This window comes from Myripristis murdjan, chromosome 5 (genome assembly GCF_902150065.1).
Source record: "Myripristis murdjan chromosome 5, fMyrMur1.1, whole genome shotgun sequence".
Taxonomy (NCBI): domain Eukaryota; kingdom Metazoa; phylum Chordata; class Actinopteri; order Holocentriformes; family Holocentridae; genus Myripristis; species Myripristis murdjan.
This window is the reverse complement of record NC_043984.1, coordinates 16,320,793-16,343,315: the sequence shown is the minus strand read 5'-3', so window position 1 is coordinate 16,343,315 and position 22,523 is coordinate 16,320,793. Positions and strand designations below refer to the sequence as shown.

The 22,523-nt window shown below is 40.8% G+C and overlaps 1 protein-coding gene across 2 annotated transcripts in view; it reads right to left on the bottom strand.

Annotated features, from left to right (window-relative positions):
- Positions 1 to 22,523, bottom strand: part of grm2b (glutamate receptor, metabotropic 2b) — a 28,195-nt gene that overhangs the window by 727 nt on the left and 4,945 nt on the right. Inside the window, exons 2-5 of one of the 2 annotated variants that reach the window (XM_030052133.1) lie at positions 20,391 to 21,016; positions 5,924 to 6,761; positions 3,902 to 4,965; positions 1,414 to 1,606 (exon numbers count right to left, since the gene is read on the bottom strand). In XM_030052133.1, the coding sequence (XP_029907993.1) occupies positions 1,414 to 1,606; positions 3,902 to 4,965; positions 5,924 to 6,761; positions 20,391 to 20,900 (2,605 nt within the window). In that variant the 5' untranslated portion in view covers positions 20,901 to 21,016. The remainder of the gene's footprint in view (positions 1 to 1,413; positions 1,607 to 3,901; positions 4,966 to 5,923; positions 6,762 to 20,390; positions 21,017 to 22,523) is intronic. The other variant, XM_030052134.1, reaches the window with a different exon arrangement.

The following is a 22,523-nucleotide window of genomic DNA, read 5'->3' as shown; positions in this document are numbered from 1 at the left end:
ATGAATAAAATACCAGTTAAGACTTTTCCACAAATCTTAAAGTACAGATACAGGCTGTGTGGAGCATAATGAAAATATTCACCCTCACTGCTGGGAGTCTGTTGCTGGTAATAGTGCATTTTGTGTTATCTTTTTGCTCTCAGTCTTTTGTACCAATGGCTCATAATAAAATACATTTCAGCACAAAGTCTCTTCAGTCCAGAAATACAAGTGAGCAAAGCCATGTGTCAAGACAACTGTCTCTAAATACATAATTACAGATTGGGCTTTTAAATCTGAAAGCTTTAGAAAAAAAAAAACAGTTTCTGTTTTTCTGAAACTGCACCAGAGCTTATTCTCAGCTAATTAATTAATAGACTGACAGTTTACAGTTTTCATCAATTAATATTCCTATGTTATAGCTGGCTTTTTCTTGAAAATGAGTTTCGGTACTTTACTTTCTCCAGTGATTGCTGTTAAATTGGTAAGACTGTCCTCTGATTGGTGAACTGGGGATTGCAGGATAGCTGCAGATAGCTGATGGGTGAGGTCTCAAAACGCTTAGTGACACTTGGGTAAAGCAGCTGATCACCTGGGACTGAATTGTATAGAATAGTAAAGATGACGGTCATATGCAAAGGTATTATCAATAAGCATATATAAGCCTAACTGTGCATTTATGGGAAGTTCATCAGCAGCATATCAGTTAGCTGTAATAAGCACTGACTTTGTCCCGCGGGAAATGAGTGGACAAAAAAGCCAACCAGAAAAAGCAAACCACACCAATATAGATTCATTACTAGAGGTGTAACAATATATTTAGTTCTCATTTTGTGGTACATAATCCAAGGTTTGAAAGTATCAAGAAATTTAGGATAAAATCTCAATGAAAACTAGATAAACAGCTAAGTTTTTTAGAGCCTGGAAACAAATGCAATATTTAAGCAAATACAGGCAACTACAGTTTTACTCACGATGTGTTTATTGTACATGGTGCAGCACGTTGCCACTGATACTTGTGAGGCAAGGCTTTCGTTCAACACTTGTAAATAGTCTGGTGTAAGCGGCCTTATGTCTGTTTTCTTCCTGAGTAGGTACCTCAAAATGCTGCCATACAGCAGACTTAAAACTTGACAGAGAGTCCTCAGGTTCAGTTTTTTCCGCACTCATCTTGTCTCCTACGTTTGTCTACACAGCAGATGTGTTCTGAATGTCGTTTCTTAGATATTAGTCTACAACTGAAATCGCCAACATTTTTTTCCATTTCAATGATTCATTCAGTCAGATTAGTAGTATAATGAAATTTTGCGTCATGAGCATTCATTACATCCCTGTCCATTATCCACTGCAGTCTTGTTGCTGCTTTCTTTATAAATATGTTATGTAATTGAAGGGACATGTTGCAGTAAGCAATGAGCGGATGGGTGTTGGCACCTTTTGAGTAGCTGGAGCTGGGAGCAGAGGCAGAGGCAGACACCGTGGCACTGAAGCGATTGGCTGTGACCCTGAGTGTGGTCACATTCTTCTGGGGCTGGAACAGGATGATGTGGACCTTGGGGGCAAAGAGGCAGCCCAGCACCACAGATCCACTGAGACTGACTGAGATGCACATGGTGGTGGTCTGCACCTGGGACAAACAAAGAGCGGAGGAGGAGTGCTAAACACAAAACCAACATGGTAACTGCAAGTTTTAATGCTTGTGAAACTTAATCAAAACCGTGAATGCAATTTGAGCATATCAGATTTCTCTAAACTGCACATATTTTTTTTCTATATTCAAGACTAATCTACAAAGATTATGCTCAGAAAAAAAAAACATTTAAGTTATATCTACTGCTGCAATAAGCAAAGCCATAGCAAGAGTAAAAATTTAAATCTCTTCTTTTCAGCACTCGGTGTTTCATATAAAGGGAATTTAGAGGCATAACAAGTAAAGTTTCCGTGTTATTTGTGCAGTCACCGTTATGCCTTGTATTTGCCTGTGTATGCAGATGAGGGCAAGAAGAATGTAGGATTTAGGCTAAGCACTGCTGGCTGTCCTGGTCAGTCAGGGCCTTGTTAGTCATATTTCAGCTGCTAATGTGAGCTGACTGCTGGGGTCATCTTCTCTTCCCACCCCACTGGTTACCCCTGCAGTCCAGGAACTTCTATTTGCAGAACCACAGCATGATGTGAAATCCCTCCTAACCATAGCGCACAACAACAATGCAGAAATATGTGAGAGGGCTGCACACGAACTTCAGATTACAAAACAACTAGAGGAAACAGCTGTGGGTAATATTTAATTTGTCTTGTATTACAGCTCCTTCTGTGTTTTATTTATATTCACTTTCTACTACCTGCTTGTGTACATATATTTTTTTTTATGTAGATATACTTTTATATAGGATATAACTATATTTCTTTACCATTCCAGTGTTTACATATAAGTGTTTTACTATACTCTAGATAATCTATTTGCTATTAAATCTATTCACAGAACAATAAAGGTATGTTATGTAACTATGCAATGTATAATTCATGTATAACTGGAAGGAATTGTCATATTAAGTTTTGATAGGAAAAGAACAAAACCATGATAGAGAGGTGAGCTGAAAAAAAAAAAAAAACTGTGCAAGGTTGCTGTAAATCCAAGAATATTTATGTCTATCTGTTATAGACACGAGGTTCATCATGAGTCATCATAACCAGCAAGGCTGGTCTTTCATTAGAATATATCTCCAATGTGTTATCCAAACCCTATTTGAAATGTAGAAACTGCACCCACAACAATTATTATTGGTGTCACATTGAGCCAAAGTGGCAAGGGTTCTGCTGCAGAGCCAAATCCCCTCTTTCTCTCAGTTATTTTGTCTGCTGTCACTCCTGCATAAAACTAATAATCCATTCTATTCAGAAAGTCTCATTTCCTTAAATCCCACTTGGAATCAGAAAAAGTAAAGGTTTTTAGTTTATGGTTTGGTGCCAGGAAGACTGATCAGTACAGACATGAAAAGCCCGAGGTAGCTCATGATGATACAAAGCTTGTGTGATACTAGACCTCCCCCCATCTGTTTGCACAACAAAGGCCTTGTTGCACACCCTGACCAAATGGTGCAGCAGTAGCCGTGAGTCTGCCTACGGCACCAGCACTCACAACTTACATGGTCTGTCAGTTTTATACTCTGTGTTTCACCTTATTTGTCTTACTTTAAGCCATACATTTTCAACATGGGCAAAATAAAATATATATTCTAATGCATTCTTATCTGTATTCATCTCACGTATTGAAAGTATTTTGTGTAATGGGTAAAGGCTGCAAATGCGTATGCCTGTGCCTACGTGCTCTGTAACAAATTAATTCTTCTACAGAGGCAGTGTCACTAAGATGGCTGCAAACCAACTCTGTGTCCCTGTTTGCATTTCCAGGCATCTATTTCCTTTTAATACAGATCATGATTCAACTTTGCAGCATGACTGTGGCCAAAGTAGTGGTGATTCTATCTCAGTAGGACCTAATCTCAAATGCTCAGTTATTGTCTTCAGAATTTGTCTTTTACACATTAAATGTCTCATCAAGCACTTGTCTTGTGATGTCATGATTTCATGAATCCATTTCACTGTCAGTGATTATTCATATATGTATATTCAGGCCCAATCTGTGTCTCCACAGTCTTTGTTCTAGCTTTGAAAGATTCTTCAACCCACATGAAAGAAAGCTAGCTCTTTCATGAGACTGGAGGAAGGTGATCAAATGGAATGTGAAAGTGACACCTACTTCTTCAGGGATGGTAAACACACTAGGGACGGTCATTTATAAACTATGTTTACATTATCTGACAACAGAGGTTGCGATTTATTTATTTATTTATATATGAGAAATTTCTACAAAGCACATTCCAACCACCCCATTGAGTTATTACAGACACATTTTTATACTTACCCTATAGTCACTGGCAGTGACATAGAAGATGGGCTGAAAGGCCAGCCAGATGATGCAGGTGGTGTACATGGTGAACCCAATGAACTTGGCCTCATTGAAGTTCTCCGGGCACTTTCGGGTCTTGAAGGCATAGACAGTGCAGAGGATGATGAGGATGCAGTTGTAGGTGAGCGACATGAGCATGCTGGAGTCCTTGCTGTTACACTTTAGGGTGACCACGTCTCTCCTCTCAGGACTCACCTCCTTCCTAACCCCTGGCATCTCCACCAGCAGCCAGATCACAGCCACTAGCAGCTGGCAGGAGATTAGAGCACCACAAATAGCAACTTGGGAGGCTGGGCTGATGAACCGGGGCCGCTGGGCTCCATCCTTCACCCCGCTGAAGATCCGAGCAATGCGGTTGGTCTTAGTTAGCAGGGCAGAGTAGCACACAGCAAAGGAGGTGCCCAGGCCTAGCCGGCGTAGTGTGCATACGGCAGTGGAAGGTTTGGTAATGTAGATGAAGGTCATGCTGTAGCACATCAGCACTCCCAGCAGGAGGATATACGAGAGCTCACGTCCACTGGCCTTCACTATGGGTGTTTCATTGTGCTTGAAAAACAGGCCAACAACTGACAGAGTACACAATATGCCAAGGCAGGAGATGGTAACAGGCCCAATAGCCCAGGCATCCTCCCACCGGATGTATTCTTCAGGCAGGTCAAAGCAGCCTGTCAGGTTGGCCAGAGGCCACTGACCAAAGCTGCAGTTAGCACAGGTGAACTCATCCAGCAGGTACTGGTAGGGCTGACAAGGGATACAGATCCAGCAACACACATCTCCAGGCTGCATGCTCTTCACTTCATTCTTCCTGCAGGGGTCACTACACTGGGAAGTGGGCGGTACAAGGCCATGCCAGGGCACCATGGTGGTGTTTAGGGTCAGGTTTTGGGCCCAGTAGCCAACCTTCTTGTAGATGAACTTCCCATCTTCTTTATGATAATGAAAAATGTTGTAGCGGCCAATGCTGTCGCCAACAGAGTCAAAGCGCACAATGTTCTCAGTGTCTGCATGTCTGAATGGAGCTGGTAGGAAGCAGAAATACAGCAGTGTTGACTTAAAGCTACTGGCAAAGCTATGTATATAGATAGATAGACAGAGAGAGAGAGGGAGAGAGAGAGAGAGAGAGAGAGAGAGAGAGAGAGAGAAATACTAAACAACTTATTAAGTTGGTTAAATAGGTTTGTAAATAACAAACAATTTTGACTGTCCCAACATATAAAGTAGTAAAAAAACAAATTCAAATTCTTACTAGACTGGTCTCATGTCATTTAAGTTTCTCTAAATTCATTCATCAGACATGCTAAGAATAGAGATGTTCTGGATAGGCTTCAGAGGTGTAATTCTTCCCACTGATATCTTTATGCTAATTTGTGGATCATTGCTACAAACTGAATAATTACAAAGCCTCATTCAACTCTACATGGGAAATAATTTGAAATTTAAATCCAATTTCATGCTTATTGGCACCAGTGTTTGCTTTCAATTAAACAAATTTACCAACATTCATAATGAAATTGTAAATCCAATATTTTATAACTAACTCACAGTAGTAGCTACATATAACATAAGTATGTAAATCTATCTTATCAGATTGAAAAAAGGTTTCAGGCTATAGTACTTCAAGTTCCTCGGCACCCACACAGGGTTTCAGTTCTGCTAGCTGGTTAGACCTCTACTCAGGGCTGTTTGGTTGAGTACTGACTATGCTTAATTGAGACTTCACTGGCTCCTCCTTGACATTTTTGTTCCAATTGTTAGGGTGGGACAGTTACCCTTTCTTTATTATTGGATAGTGAGTTGACCTGGGTCAAAGCTGACATCACCTTGAAACAAGCACAGCTCCACCCAACGCCAACCTGAGTACCTGAGATCTAGTCATCCATCATAACAGGAAACACCTGTGTGGGTGCCCAGGGTCAGTCATGCTGTGACACACCACACTGACAAACCCTCTGTGTTTGCTGTGATTACTTTGCTGACCTTCAAACTTGGTCTTCAGGATGAACTCTTTGTAGAACCTCTTGCCATTGCCTGGTTTCATGGCATCACAGACTTTGGATGCATTGGAGCATACAGCCTGCCTCATGTTGTGTAGAGCGTAAGCCATGGCATACACTGCGTTCACCACAAACATGATCTTGGACTCCTGCTCAAATGTTCCATCACGTAGGCTATGCTCAGTACAACCAGGCTCCTGGAGGCTGCAGCGAAATCGGTGTTCCCAAAACTCCTTGAACCACGGGTTCCTTGTGTTAGTGTACGGGTTCAGCTTTGTGAAGTAGTCTTCAAACTCTCTGATCGGATAGGAAGCCAGCTCAATTGTGAAGGCCCCATCTGCTGCTGTCTCGCTGCCCCTTACCACGCTCTCCTGTGCCCCCCAGCCATCACTCGCCACCCAGGTGAAAGTCACATTCATTCGAGCAGCGGCCACCAGCAGCTCTCGGGCATCCTCGCTGCGGGTGAACAGGATGACCACCTTGGCATTGGATTTCTGCTGCAGGGAGCGGATCACATTGTCATAGCCCTGGCGGCTCATGGAGCGGCTCACCTTGGCTGCAGTTGCAATACAGATTTGGCGAGTGCGGGCCTCCTGCTGGAAGGCATCAATGCCAGTCTCGCCATAGTCGCCCTCTGATGCTACTGTCGAGACGTAGGTCCAGTTGAAGTAACGCAGAATTTCAGCCATGGCCTTGGCCTGGTAAAAGTCAGGGGGCACGGTGCGGGCAAAGTAGTCATAGCGGGTCTTATCGCTGAGTTTGGCACTAGTGGAAGCGTAGCTGATCTGAGGAATCTGGAACAAGCGGAGAAGGTTTGCCACCTAGAAGACGACGGGAGAAACATCAGTAGGTCAGTGATAGTCATAAAGCTCCAGCTTAGCTTCTGTATCAGCAACTATTAGTTACATGCTTTCCAGTTGTGCTCATCCTTGGTACTGGTAATTTAATGGACAGATTATCATGAAGTAATGATTAAGTACTCAGTAACCACTCATTATAATCCACCACTGTAGCGGACACAAACTTGCTAAGTAATGAACAGGTAATGACTCAGTGTTCAATTATTTAAACCATATGGTGCACCACTTCACTTGAAGAGACACAAAAATACAAACTAATAGGCGGATAACAATGAAGTAATGATTTGTTATTGGTTAAGTGCCATTTAGCTCATTATTCAGAAATAATCATGAAATATGCACTATCAAAGAACCATTATAAGGATTCATTTATACCCATAAATAGTTAATTACACATTTGGTCATTAACATAATATCTAACAGTTGTCTATAAAATTTGATTAGGAGTTACTCAAGAGCTGCCTGTTAACTAATAGTTTAATAGCAGTTAGTTCCTCTATTGTAAAGTGTTAACAAGTAGGCTAAGCATAGTGTTTTTGTGTTTTAATAGATGATGATGCATACTGAGTGAGAAGATTGGAACAAGTTTAAGTAGTTTGATTGGTTTGAATAGCATATCACTGCATTGGCTATTTCATTTATAATTCTGTTCAATTCCTGTTTTACTTGTAGTTTGTATTATTTGCATTTTAAAGATGTCATGATTATGTAATCTGACAATTTTAGTAAAGATGAAATTATGTTGAAATCATTTTAAATGAAGCTGATAAATTATGTGTTGAGTGATTGCTTGTAATGATTATTAAGAATTGCGTGCATTAGTGTGCTGTATCTTGGTACAGCAGCATTTATCATGTAATGTCTCATAGCTGAGCTTAGCTAATCTATAATGGCTACAACTGCAGGCATTTCAGAAATGCTGAATTCAGCAAGAACCTAATTGTTTACTGCTCGTTGCTGGCAAATTGAAGGTCTTGTAAAGTCAGAGATTATGCTGAAGAACAAAGTGCATAATCTAAAAATGTTGTTGTGATAACATAAAAAAGATGGTTAACATCAATTTGAGCTGTCACCTGTAAGATAGACTTATCCTGTTTGAACAGCATCAAATGGGCATGCAGTGCATTTGATGCTGTTTTAATCACTCGGGCTTTTGAGCTTCTGCTTGCAGTCACCCATCTGGCCTGTATTTGAGGGGGAGCCAGTCACGCACAGAGCTGCTGTCTATCATGTGCTTCAGGTCTGTGGCAAAGGGTAGTGCTGGAGACAGGGGCACTTCCATGTCCCTGTATCTCAAACTGTTTACCCTGTCAGGCTTCCACATCAGCAGCAGCCACAGCCACAAATCCCTCCACAGATAGTGTCAGATAACAACAACAGCACCAATAGCATACAGATAAGAATTATATCGAAGTGTTTGGCTGTTTTTTTCAGGTTAGAGCCATCTTGTTTCCAGCAATTCAAGCCTCAGGACAGAATTCAGTTTGCCTCAAAAGCCTTAATTGATATTTTCGAACAGGACGTTGTTATGCCTACCTAACCCAGACAAATATATTGATTTCCTTGTGGGAGTGATAGCTGGTGCTGTTGAGTGCAGTGGGGGTGGACAATAATCTGTGAGATGATCTTCCTGGGCATTTGACACAAGCTTGTTGATACTGTTGTCTTGAAATCCTGTTACATAATTTCATGGCAATTATTTTCACACACAACAAGACAAAATGAACAATGACAAAAAGCTGGTGAAAATTAGCTGTCTTTTTTGTTTTTTTTTCAGACTTCCCAAGAGACATTGTGGAGATCAGTGAATACCCATGGGTGCACATTGCTTCAGTATGGCCACCTCTTCCCTCAGGCATCATACTACGCCTGCAGGCTTCCCAAACAATGGTATCCCAATGCATTTAATTGGGACCTCGCACTGTCATAACAACCTCTGTTGCAAGTCCCACTTGTTTTTCCATCCCACTCACCTGTGAGAATTTCAAGAGAAATATCAATCCATTTAGTGAGACTCAGGTATTTTATATGCCCACAAAAATGTGTGGATCCCCAAAGACAGATTCTGTGATGTGCTTGTGTAAGATGTCCTGCAAGATGTCAAACCCTCCATATACGGTGAGTAAGTTAATATCACAGTGGTGCAATACATCATTAACATTCATTCCATTACATTCACACATTTCTTTACCCCAGACATGTTGATGTGTTCATCTCATGGCCAGCCCTTTGTATAAAATGAGGCATTTGCAGATATACGTTAGTAGAGAATATAAGGCAAAGAAGAGGGACTAGTTAGCATGGCAGCTGCAGTGCAGGGTCTTTTTTGCCTTAGAGATTACTGACATGAACCCTGATCTCAGAACAGCCGTGTGCTTAACCCCCTCTGACAGGTCCATTTAAAACGCCCCAAAGACAAGAGCCAACAGAAAACACAAGCAAACTACAAACTCTGCAGGGGAAATATTGAGTAAGTATGATGTACTTAGACAAGCGCAATGCACCCGGCAGTTGTCCTTTCCGATATCTCTAGTTGAATATAGGGCAGACATCATCATCAAATGTATATCCGCTAAGACACATGGTTTCTTACTTCTTTGGTAATGAATGGGAAGCCCTGTTTAAACCCCTGCATTTACTGATTCATTTGTGTTATTGCTGGAATAGACGGTGCTTGGTATGCAGCAGGCCAACACTATGACCAGCTACATGGAGTCAGTCACACATGCATGGTAATGGTTCCCTCGACCAGGGCTTTCAGACAGACAGACTGTCATCAGCAGCATCTTGGAGAGGCTTGACAGCATACCTTTCAGGATAGCACTGGAGTGTGTGACAGTAGCAGTCTGTTCTTCCTCATGCAGTATTTTCCTCTGTCTGTCAATGAGTCAAATGAAAACATTTCCACAGGACTATCACACTATTAATTTGCTCCTTATGTGTGCGGCCCAAAAACTGCAACCAAACAGTGTTGATCAGTGTTCATTTATTTAATTCCTTATTATTGTGCAAGATCAATACATGATAGAAACTTCACGGCTAAACCACAGTGTCTTCCTATAGAGATGTTTTGATTAGGTTTTTAAAGTACTTAAATGTGGATATTAATGATTAAAACCTATTATGTTAAAACGGTTAAAAAAGGTTCATAGTAATATGGTGAGTGCAAGTTATAATTCTCATTTAATGCATTAATCGAGACCATGCACCCAAAGGCTGCTTGTCAAGTCTGTGTACACACCTTCTATTTTAAATTAATATGGCCCATGGATTATGTGAGGAAATAGCAGGTTGGCATAGAAATATTTGCTAATTAGTACATTATCATAATTAATGACCTCATTAGCATAGCTCATATTTAATATATGGTGGTGATTGTGGCAGGACATTAGGCAGGTTGATTATTACATTATAGGAAAATATTGATGCTGTAAATGCTCTTTGTAAATAAAGAAGCAGTTAGTGTGTCTCCTTCCCCTCAGTGTCTCTTTAAACCTAAACAGTGGGACTGTCTTCACATCACCACATACAGTATATTCATCATACTACAAGCAAAAGCATTTGCCAGGCTTGCCTTTGTCAATTAAAAATTGTTGTTTTATAAGATACAAAACATACATTCAGGTAGATTTTTAAGTAATTATAAATGGGTTGAATACTTCATTAGATTGTAGTAATTGTTAGAGATTGTGCCTGTCCTCTGTCAAAAGTAGTTCTGGGCAAGGACCTCACAATACAACATGAATCTTGCTATATGGATCACATCTGTGTCATGAAAACATCTAACTGGAGCTTAAACTACAATCCATAAACTACAGATTACCTGACTAATCGGATGACAAACTGATTCAAAATTAGTGTCAATTAATTATCTTCAATTAATTAAAACATCAATGACATAACATCATATAAGTATACAGATGACATATTTTGATAGAGGGGTTTAGAGGATCGATATAGCACTGCTAAAAAACAATATTGTGATATGCAGCTTTATTGATTTGTTTACACAGCCCCATAAAAGGCTATTCTGCTTTCTTGTGATATTTTTGTTCAGATTTAATGAGGGCAGCGGTAGGGATTTAAAATGTCTTCCCTCAGTATTTTTCCACAAAATGCACTGTTAAGTAAGGAGATGCATGTCATCGTTTGTGCTAACAAGTAGTGAGGCATCCCCTAACAAAGGTGGATGTCATTTGGGCTTCCCTAAGCGTTTTCCTGCGGGATGTTTTTCTCTCATACATAGTTCCAGTTTACACTCATCCTTGTGTTCCTTGAGCCTTCATATCTGAATAAGTAATAGACTAGCTTTTAAAATAGTGTTTAAGAGTTCATTTTAAACAGTCTAAGCAGGTGGAGAGCAGTGGCTGTTGCTGACCCAAGGCTAGAGGGACATACACACACACACACACACACACACACAATCCTGTTATGAGACTGTTTAACTTTCATTTTCCATGTGGCAATAATTCACAATTAGCTGTATTGTAATAGATTTAATCATAATCAAATTTACATAGCTGAAACTGTCTGTCTGTGGTTGCTGGTCTTTGATTGCATTCCATGGAAAGACATAAGCTAAAATGTAAAAATATGATTCAGTGCAGATTATGACTTTAAACTCATGTGATTTCAGTCTCTAGGCTGGTGACTCCACAGGCTAGTTTCCCCTCAAAGGAGCAAGAGCTGTGAGGACAGACATGAGACAGCTGGAACATGGGCACCCTCTTACTTATGTGTCTGTCATGATTCTTTCAACATGGAAAATCCATCTGGATGTCCCTGAGGTTCCTGCCAGGCTGAGCCATACTGTAGATACATTAAATGACATGCAGAGAGAAACTACAGAATATACAGTATAATGTCCACCCACTACCAGAGGGCCAGGGATGCATGTTATGCATAATAGATCAAATGCTCATTGCCACCAGATGTGCACGTAATGTATTTGAATTCAAGTAATAAAAATGGATGTTGCAGCTATTGGCAATAGCATTTCAAAAATAAATGCCCAGTGGGAATCACAGAGACATTTTATTTCAAAATACACATAATTATGTAACATGGAGACCATAAATTGCATGTTTTGTTTTTGTTTTATGAGTGTGTGTCTCAACTCAGTATACGAAATACACATAGATTTGTAATGACACTGACCAAAGCTGTGTGGAATCTGTCTGCTGATGGAGCTTTATTGATCTAGTTGCCTATGAGAAATACATTGACTCATTAAACAAAACACACTGATTTAAAAATGCATTTTTGTTCAAATTTCATTGCTTCTAACTGATCAATCTAATGCCAAAAAGATGGACAGATGATATGTGACCAAATGATATGTGTCCTGCTTTCGTTAGGTTCAGTTTGGGATTTTGTCTATTACATTTCTGATATAAGAAATGTTACATGCAGACTAATGATGAAGTACACATGGAAAGTAGCGGAAAGAGGAATCATAGTGATAAACCGCACCCTAGGTTCTGTATTTTAAGCTATCCCAAAATATACGACTGACATATGCTTATGCATGAAGTGACAACATGACTATTGATTGGCTAATTTATATCGAGAACCTGAAACTTGTTGGATATTATTCACAATACCTTGTGCACGGATGAGAGAGATGGATGCCAAATGCAGTGGCAGACTTGTATTAATGTGAAGCATTTGGCACTCTAATATTTGATCTTAAGATTCACTGTGGGTATGAAATATTGCATGTTAATAAGCACAGTGACAGGTGAAACAAGGAAAGAAAGACAGAGCCAATAACAGCCTGTAAGGACATGTTCTCTGTGCTCGCAGTCTGGAGAAGTTTATTTTCTCCAAGACAACTTAGGGCAGATGCTCCCCTCAAGGACAAAGTACCTATTTGACATTTTTGACTTTGATAATCCTCTCAAGAGTCTAGTTTTCTGCCCCACCTGTGGGCCTGACTGAAAACTCATACTGCGCACAGATCAGCAGGCTTGAATGTACAGTACTCCATCAGCAAATGTTTGTGTTTTGTAAAATTTCACCAGTCAAGTGTGCATTACCTGTATGTAAAACGATATGGCATTGAATTAATGCGAGCTCTGGTGCCCTTATGTCTACAGCACCTGATTTAACAAACCAAGTGACCATGAATATGCTCCCGTTGACAGTACAGGGGTGTGTACTGTGAACACTAGTGCTGACTAGCAGCGCCCGCTGATCAACTGAAGCGTCATCATCCAGCTCAACAACCAAATTATTAACCTCCTGTTGCTGCAGTCTTGGTCGGATCCACCCCTTTTCCTATCTTGCATTTGCAGGATTTGCTTATTTGTGCATTTTCATAATTCAAGAATTCTCTTAAAGCCAGCTTCGGCTTGGCTTTTCTCATACCCACAGCTAATGGACTTCCTATATTCCTCCTAAAGGGACCTGCTTCTGAGACACATCTCAATAGCCTGAGGCATTTCAACATGTGTCTCTTGGATCAGGCATCCATCCTCCTACAGCTGATGAGGCAACTACACACATTTCTCAGAGGCCAGATAACCTGCTGGTAGGCCTACAGGGTAAACTGGTAGTGCCACACTTTGCACTTCCCCGATAACTGGCTTCAATCTGCTGTAGCAGGGCTGTCTGAAAGTTGCTTCAGGACTATTTTCTGTTGGTTAAGGAGAGGTTTTGGAAGGGTTGCTCTGCTTAAACCTTGAGTTCCTCTCACCACTGATGAAGAATATGTGGTTATTTCTGACTCTTGTATGGATGGACAAGTGGTGTGATTTGTTTGTTTCATTCTCATTCAGTCCACCAGCTCATCCAAACACTTCAGGAGTCTGGCCATGCAAGGGCTGACATCTAAAAATGCTAATGAGGTTGTCCAGGTTACTCCTCAGTAGGGGCTGTCATGCCCTAATTGTAGGCATAGTATTATAAGGAGCTTGTTTTTCCTTTAATGAAAAAATAATTTCTTCCTGTCTTAGTGAGCCACCTTTGCCCTTGTACATTTGATGTGACTCTTATGTTTATAATGTGTGTATGATTTGTGCCAGAGATGTGTGCTATCTTGAATATCTATGAGGAATTAATTTTAATCCTTGTAACAATGGGTATGCAGAGGCACAAAGCAGTGTCTGTTGATGTGCTTGCACACTCTATTTCAGGAAGAGACACTTCTCCACATTAAACATACATCTATCAACATTCCCTCCCACCACCAAAACAATGCTCACCACAACGGCGACCTTTAGAGCCTGTTTGAAGTTGAAGGATACATCTGTGGAAAAAAATGCAGCTCGTCATCATCTGTTTCTCAGAGCTTTGAAATGTTACTCCTGAGTCTCTCGCATTTGTGAATTAAGCTTGATAAGTCTGCTGTTTTTCACCGTTATTGAGAGTAGAGGACACACTCCTGTCACACATTCTTAAGCATACAGTTAAATTCACCATTTGAAGTAACAGCCACAGGCTCCGAACAAAACATGATAATTTATTCTTGTGCCACCCTGTGAAAAAAAAATAAAAGGAGGAAAACAACAGCTCTAAGACAGAGAAGATGAAGGGCCATGGCTGGAAATCGATTGGCTAGCATTATTATTGACCGTTTGGGTCCTGACTCGGCCCGACCTTCCAGTCGTCACAATTCTTCGCCTCGCTACAACATTGTGCTGCGCTAATTAAAAAGCTGAGCTGTGCTCGCTAGATGTGCTGAAATTTCCAGTTCAAAAATAACAGGTTCAAGGAAGGTAAGGTAGGAGGGGAGTGGAGGTGTGAGGGTTAGCTATGATATCACCCGATAAACAAGACCCTTTTGAAGTTCATGCTAAAGTGGGATTTTTTTTTTTTCATCTGGCACAGAGGAGGATGCACAATATGACAGAACCTCCAATTTCTCTGTGCCACACATCAACAGGCTTAATAAACCACAACAAACTAATAATGTGAAAGAGTAATACTCATAAAGCTGGACAGATATGGACAGAAGTCTAACAACAAATAAATCTACAATTACTGGGCACAACCCAATAGGTTCAATGCTGGTGAGAGTTTGTCTAATGGTTCCATTGAGTCAAACAGCAATATATGACTGGACAGAAATGAACCCAGAACAATCCACGACTCTGAGATTATTAAGGATATTCCCAAAACCCAACAGGTTCTGCTTGCAAGTTTGTCTAATTATTACATTGAATGGAGGTGGAGCTTCTGGCATATAAATTTTAGTCAAAAAAGACAGAATAAGAGAGTAGCAATTGTTAATTATGTTAAGGGAAATAACATAAAAAGTATATATCATCATAGATCATCAGAGTTATTCGAAGCTCGCAGTTCCATCGCCATGCCAGAAGAATGGGAAAATGCATCAGGTTACACAGTGACTACTTCAAACTGGGTGAATCAGAAAACTGACTGCTTGGCTTAATATCTCTGAGTTTAGGGTATCTTATCTTATATCTTATTTGTTTGACATGATGGGGAGCAAGATTTAAAATGCACTGAAAAAAATCTGAAAATTGCAAGGATTTGGTAGCTTAGCAAACCTCTTGAGACGTATTTACGGTCTTAGTTTTATAGCAAATATATAGGATTTAAATGTTAAAAACATTAAGACATGCTAAGGATCCGCCCTGGGAGCTCTCTAATGTCACAGCTTAACAACTTATTTAAAAAGATGAAATCATTGACACTGAGGTCATCTATTAGTTCCCACATCCTAGATGACATTGAAGAATATTTTCAAAAATTAAACACAGACAAGGTATTCTAAGGATAACAAAGCATCGCATAACAGGGTTAGTAAGAAATGTAGCATACTGTGAGTCCTCTGAATAATCCTTTTGAGGCATCGAGAAACAAGTGCATCTCCCGCCACCTTTCCCACATCCCATCTTTGGCCCCTTTTTCCTCTCCCCAGCCAGGTGGACACTTCCCTGCCAGCCAGTGGAGAGCTCCTGCACCCCACAGATGGGAAAAGCAGCTCCTCTGAAGTTCCCCAGGACCTTCCCTGGCACTCGTGCTCCTCACTTTTGTAGTGCTCCTCATCACAATAAAGTGGTTCTCTGTGATAAACGGCAACTGCGTAAGCCATCAAAACCCATAAAAAATCCTCACTATGGCCCTCTCACCACTCTCAAGGCTTGTGTCGGTGTAGTGCCCAGAAACTGAAGGCCACCGACAAAGAAACCATTGAGCACCACTGACAGTAAAAGTATGTATTCACATCCGTACAAAAACACTCGAAAGCGTTGAGTGTCTTTTTAAATCTCTGTGACTGTGTGGTCTCTGAGGCTCCGCTCACAGGGAGGCACACAGTCCTTTTCATACATCTTGAAAACATGCAGCTCTTTTGTCAAAGCTATCACTGACACTAAGGGGGAAGTGGGTCTATATTGTCCTGCTCTTTCTCAATGAAAAAGCTCTTCCTTTACATGGGGTTTGAATGATCTTAATGGTTCAGTGGACACCCATGATGTTGTCTGTCTGTCTGTCTGTCTGTCTCTGAATGTGTGCAGAGTCAGACCCCCTTCATTCAGCTTTATAATCATAACACACTGCAGTTAAGCATTCAGTGCTGTGGCGTCCTGGCAAGGTTGCATATTTTCAGTGTTTGTAGTGTAAACCAAGTCAGTCAGTCATATGCCAATGCCAACTCAGTCATCAGTTTTTTAGATGTTAAATCAGTTTTAGTTGCATCATTTGTTACGTAGTTACCAGTGATAAGTCAAAATTTAGTGAAATTTTCAAAATAAAATTCTTACAGGTATTGCCCAATGGGTGCTGGGATAGACTCTAGCTCTCCATTAAGTAAGGAAAATGGATGGATGAAATTCTCCCTGGCTATTAACTAACAATAATAACACCGTTATTTATTTGGCACTTTTCAAAACAAATTATTATTAAACTTTTCATTGGACTTATGCTATTTAGGTTGTTGGCTACTTAGACAAGCCAAAGTATTTTATGGGACTTTCTTAGCCAAACTAAACAATGTTGTATCCTTTATTATTTTCAGTGCTTTGCTTTTCAGATAACTCAGTTTATAAAGGTGCATTTGTATAAACTAGTAAGCAAGCAGCACCCAAACATCTCTGCTAACTCTAGCTAGTAAGATTTTTTTGCAAGACAGTGAACTACTGTTAGTTAGTATAGGTCACAATTAATGCATGGAAGTCATGGAAGGGAGCAAGGGAGTAATTTTGCCCTGAGTGCCAACATAGGCAGAGCCAGCACTGCCTGGTTAGGTAATTAGGTTTGCAACATCAACTGTTCTGGTGGATCAACATTACTCTAAAAAGTTCATTTAACTGTAGATGTGTACAATTTATGAGTTCTCTACCAAGATTTAGTTTGGCTAAAGAGAGTGAATTACATAACCAGCTCAAGTCTGGAGAAGAAAACATTGGAAGATGAGTGATACAAGCGAAGGTGAATATAATAAGCAGTGCGGCATGTCTGAAAAACTACGGAAGCCCTAAAGGGCCATACATACATATATTTTATTTCCTCCGTTTTCCCGTGATAACGAGATAAATTTCCTCCGTTTTCTCATGATAACGAGATAATTTTCCTCCGTTTTCTCGTGATAACGAGATAATTAAATCGAGAAAACAAAGCGATTGTCTAGTTTATTAAAGCATTGCAGACATCAGTCAGTGTAGCAATGTCAGAGGAGCAGGAGAATATTGATCACTGCATCACTTATCTGTTCAATCAAGGCCTGACACAGGCTGAAATAGCTTTATGCTTTATGTCAGGGGTCACCAATCATGTGCCATGGAGGGCCGAGAGGCTGCAGGTTTTCATTCCAACCAAGACCTCCACCAGGTGATTTCACTGATTAGTTCCTCCTTTCTGATACAAGGTGAGGTGATCAGTGAAATCACCTGGTGGAGGTCTTGGTTGGAATGAAAACCTGCAGCCTCTCGGCCCTCCATGGCACATGATTGGTGACCCCTGCTTTGTGTGTCCAAGGAGACGTCAGTCAGCATGACATGTCACGTATGATGGAAATCTCAGGCCTATCACGTTTCATTCATTCATTCAAAACGGAGGGAAAATATGTCGTTATCACGAGAAAACGGAGGAAAATTATCTCGTTATCATGAGAAAACGGAGGGAAATTATCTCGTTATCACAGGAAAACGGAGGAAAATTATCTCGTTATCACGAGAAAACGGAGGAAATTTATCTCGTTATCACGGGAAAACGGAGGAAAATTATCTCGTTATCACGAGAAAACGGAGGAATTATCTCATTATCACAAGAAAACAGAGGAAATAAAATATATTTATGTATGGCCCTTTAGGGCTTCCGTAAAAAACAACTCAAGTATGGTTTTTAGGTGACAATAACAATTGCATGGAGGACTTTAATTTGAAATTTCTGCTTAATAAATTAGCACATTGGTCCACTGCTGTGTCAGCAATTAAATATTAGCATTAGATGAGGACTAAATAAAAAACGAATATTGTCTGAATTAGTATTAAGTATTAGTAACATGTCACATACTTTGGGCCCTATCTTGTGCCACCCGCTATCCGCTGCCACTACCCGCTACCCGCAAATTGCGGATTTAGGAGCTTCCGCTATCCCTAAACGGTATCTTGCGCCACCCGCTACCCGCTATCCGTTATGCCGACTCCGTCATTTGCGCCTGGAGGTGTGTTCGTGGGCGTGTTTCATGCGCTTTCCCTAAAGTTGCTATCTTGCGCACACACTTTATGGATAACGGATAGCGGGTGGTCCTGACCACCCGCTATCCGCTATCACTAAAGTTTGGGCTGTTACGAGAGCGCGCCCAGGCGGCTTCAATGCGCGCCCCGACGGAGCCTCGCCATGCACACGGTCGGACTGATACCGGGACGCCGCCGGAATGGATTGAGTATATTACTCATATAGACTGTTTAGAGGAAAGACTGTTTTAATTGGACACTTACGCCAGCACGTTTTATTGTTTTATCATAAGCCAGCAGCTGTGCTATATTTTTATTTTTAATATTTTATTTGCCCAATCTACCTTGTCAATAAATTAGTTTACACATAGTTCCACCTCTGCCTCTTGTGTGTGTGTGGTGTGGCCGGGGATTTTACTCAATCAGTACAACCTTGTGACACGTCCACTTGGACACATGTGGCTCCACCTCCCGAATTAACTCGCCTATAATATAATATATAATATGTATATGTATAAAGCCAACTTGCTTTAGCCTCAGTAGAAGCCCTGAGAAAATCTACCTCCCTCTCTCCATCGCGGGTTTAGGATTTAGGATTTAGGATAGCGCATCCTGCCCTTAAAGGCAATGGCACCTGGCACACTGATTGGTTTAACTGGCGTAACGCCCAAAACACGCCTATTCATAATATAGCGGGTAGCGGAGGTGTTTTGCGGATAGCGGGAGGTGCACAAGATAGCAACTTCTACGGGGGAACGCCTCTTCCTAAATCCTAAATCCGCAAATAGCGGGTTTAGGGAGTCTGGCGCAAGATAGGGCCCTATATGTATATCTCTTTCTGTGTGTGTGTGTGTGTGTGTGTGTGTTTGTTTGTGTGCATGTGTGTGTGCGTGTGTGTTTGTGTGTGTGCGTGTGTGTATATGTGTGTGTGTGTGTGTGTGTGTGTGTGTGTGTGTGTGTGTGTTACACATGTGTTATAAATTGGAGTTAATGTAAAGTGGTACCACATTATTCACACACGCCTTCTCTCCCTAACACCCAAAGCATCATGGTAATTATGGCATGTGAGGGGAATCAGCATTAATTAAGTATGCTCAGATGCATTGCCTCTGGCAACTCTTCATACGTGTGTAAAAGGTCAGTTTTCTTTATGTGGTGGAAATGAAGTCACTGACAAATAGACGGATGTGCCTGTGAATGCCGATGCTTCAAACAGCACCATCCCAGGTGGATAATTATTCCAGCCAAAGCAAAAAAAAAAAAAAAAGTACCAAAACTGAAGGCACGGGTACTGTCCATAGGCTCAATACAAGGTGGGAATGTCTGAAGCCTTTCAGGTAATTATCCATATTGTGTTTGTGTGTGTGTGTGTGTGTGTGTGTGTGTGTGTGTGTGTGTGTGTGTGCATGTGCACATGAACACAGATATGCACCCATCCCCAAATCTCACAATATGCACTCAATAAATTAACATCTCCTGGAAAAACAGCAGGGCTTTCTGTGAGGTGTGAAAGTGCTTGAAGAGGTCAAAACTGCAAGTCCTTGCAGTATTTTCAAGAATTGCTTGATCAGTCTGTGCCGCTTGTGAAGCTCAAATGCTGATGTCAGTATTTTCCAACATTGTTATCTTAGTACCATAGATAGATAGATAGATAGATAGATAGATAGATAGATAGATAGATAGATAGATAGATAGCCTGCACATGGAGATAAGTGGGATAAAGACTACTTTGTATTTAGCATGTCCTCATTAACCTCTTGAACTCTCATTTCCCCTTAAATAGCTTGGAAGAAAAAAAAAAAAAAAAAAAAACATTTGTTCCTGTTGTGGTGCTACATGTTGGATGTAAGGACTTTATGGTAAATATAATGAATTAAAAGAAGGTTCTCAGTGCAGATAGTGTAGTATCTGTGAACATGTGTAAGGTATGAAAATGTACAGGTACCTGAATAGAAACATCACTGTAGGATCCTCCAATGACCCCAGAGATGGCCAGTGGGACCTCGTTTTGGATGGGGTTGGAGCCGTCGGGGCAGATGAAGCCTGGCTCATGCACCTTGGTGAGGGAGGCCCTGACAAACTCCAGGGACTGCTCCAGAGCGTAGGTGTCCTTTGAGCAGGTGTCCAGGATGTGGGCCCCTAGCTGGAGTCCCGGCAGGATGCGATCACTGGAGTTAATTTCATCAAGTGCCAGCAGCATGGCTTCAAGTCTTTGGATCCCTCTTTCCTCATTGATCTTGCCACAGTCCTCCATCCCCTCACCTTTCTGATGCACTGGAAACAGGCCTCCGATCACCAAGTCTCCATCAATGGTGATCTCACGTTTGGCTGCCGCAGGGATTCGGGAGCTGCTGGGTAGGACTCCCGGGACCAGTAGCTCCAACAGGAGGATGTGGAGAGGCCACCAGTGGGCATTAGTGGCCAACAACCTTGGGCAGAGGCCCAGACTCAGCATGGCCAGATCAGGTAACAGGTTTCAGCTGGCAGACGTAGTGAGGAATATGATTACAGGGTCTGGCGGTGAATGACTTTTAAGTCTTCTCTTAACAGATGTAGCATCTTTGATATTTCCTGAGTGGTTGAAGGAAGAACACATTATTTAACCAATGGAAGTGACTGAAGCTGATTCTATTTCCCCCCTTCTATCTATCTTTCTATTTCTATCTTACAGAGAATCCAGTGGCTTTCACATGCTCTACGACCCAAAATTTTTCACCACCAGCTCAGACATACCCCACATCCTGTTCTGGATGAGTGTACTTCGCTTAATTATTTCCTTGAAATAAGTTATCTACTAACATAAAAGAGGAAGAGAAAACCAACCCTTTAATTCAAAGGAAATGAGAACATGAGATGAGTAATAAGAAGGCAATGTGCATTTAACAGTAAACAAACATGCATATTGTTGACACCTACCAACAGCTTGATGCCACCAAGTCACATTCAAGTCAGACTATCAGTTCATTTCTTCTACACTGTTTCCATTTTCAGTTGACTAGCTTTACATCAAACAGTCATTACATATTTGTTTATTTGCCCAGGTCTTTATTTAAAAATCTGGAAGAGTAAAAACCAAGGCATGAATCTGGTATCATAATAAAAGCAGCCAACTTCTATCTAATTTGCACTTTTATGACAAATGGTGACAAATATCCGAACAGCTCTTGATAGTGGTCCTTCACAATTTCCTTATCAATTTATGGCCTTTCTTGCCCATTTTTGCCTAGAATGCATGTTTCTTTAGGCTTAATGTTACCTCTAGAAATGTTTTGACCATTGTAGGATACTCCCACGATCATAATGTGAAAAACCTATATGAAACCCATGGGGCTGAGCAATAGTTACTTTTTAAACTGAAACTGATTAGGAAAAAAAACAGCATGGCTCTTGTGGTTTCTGAGTAAAATAAGTTTGCCGCAGTTGTATCCGAAAGATAAACACTGCTGGAGTGGCTATATCAAATATTTATAAATATTTAGCGTGTGAATCTCTGGAATGAAATATAATTTTCAAGCTTACAATGAGACATTGCATAGAAGGTGGTTCTCCTCAATGACTGGGGTTGCTATGGAAACATGGTAGGTATTTAAAAAAAAAAAAAATAGGGTTGTGCTGCAGGGTGGTGGGCAGTGAGACAAGTGTGCTGATGTAGATTCCTATCATCCTGAGGTCACAGGTTTGGATTTCATTACAACTTATTAGGATGTCTGATTAGACAGGTGGGCTGGTTAAACACGGACTTCTGCGTGAGAGGGAAGAAACCAATCATGAACATGGTCACGGCGGACTGTCAATGACTCACTCTTACTTATTTAGGCTACTATCATAACTTATCTTTTTTACAATACATAAATAAGTTGCAGTTTTGTAATGTCTCATTAGTCACATTATCAAAATTCAGAGGGATGCACATACACTGTACAGTAACTATAGAGTGTCATCAACAGTAATTGCTAATGAGGTCATTAATTGTGGTAAACCCACATAGCTTGGCTTTTGCTTTGGAATACTCGATATAGGCTACAACAGTATCTGTCTGTTCTCTATTAAGGTGTGCAGAGGATCTTATTACTGACTT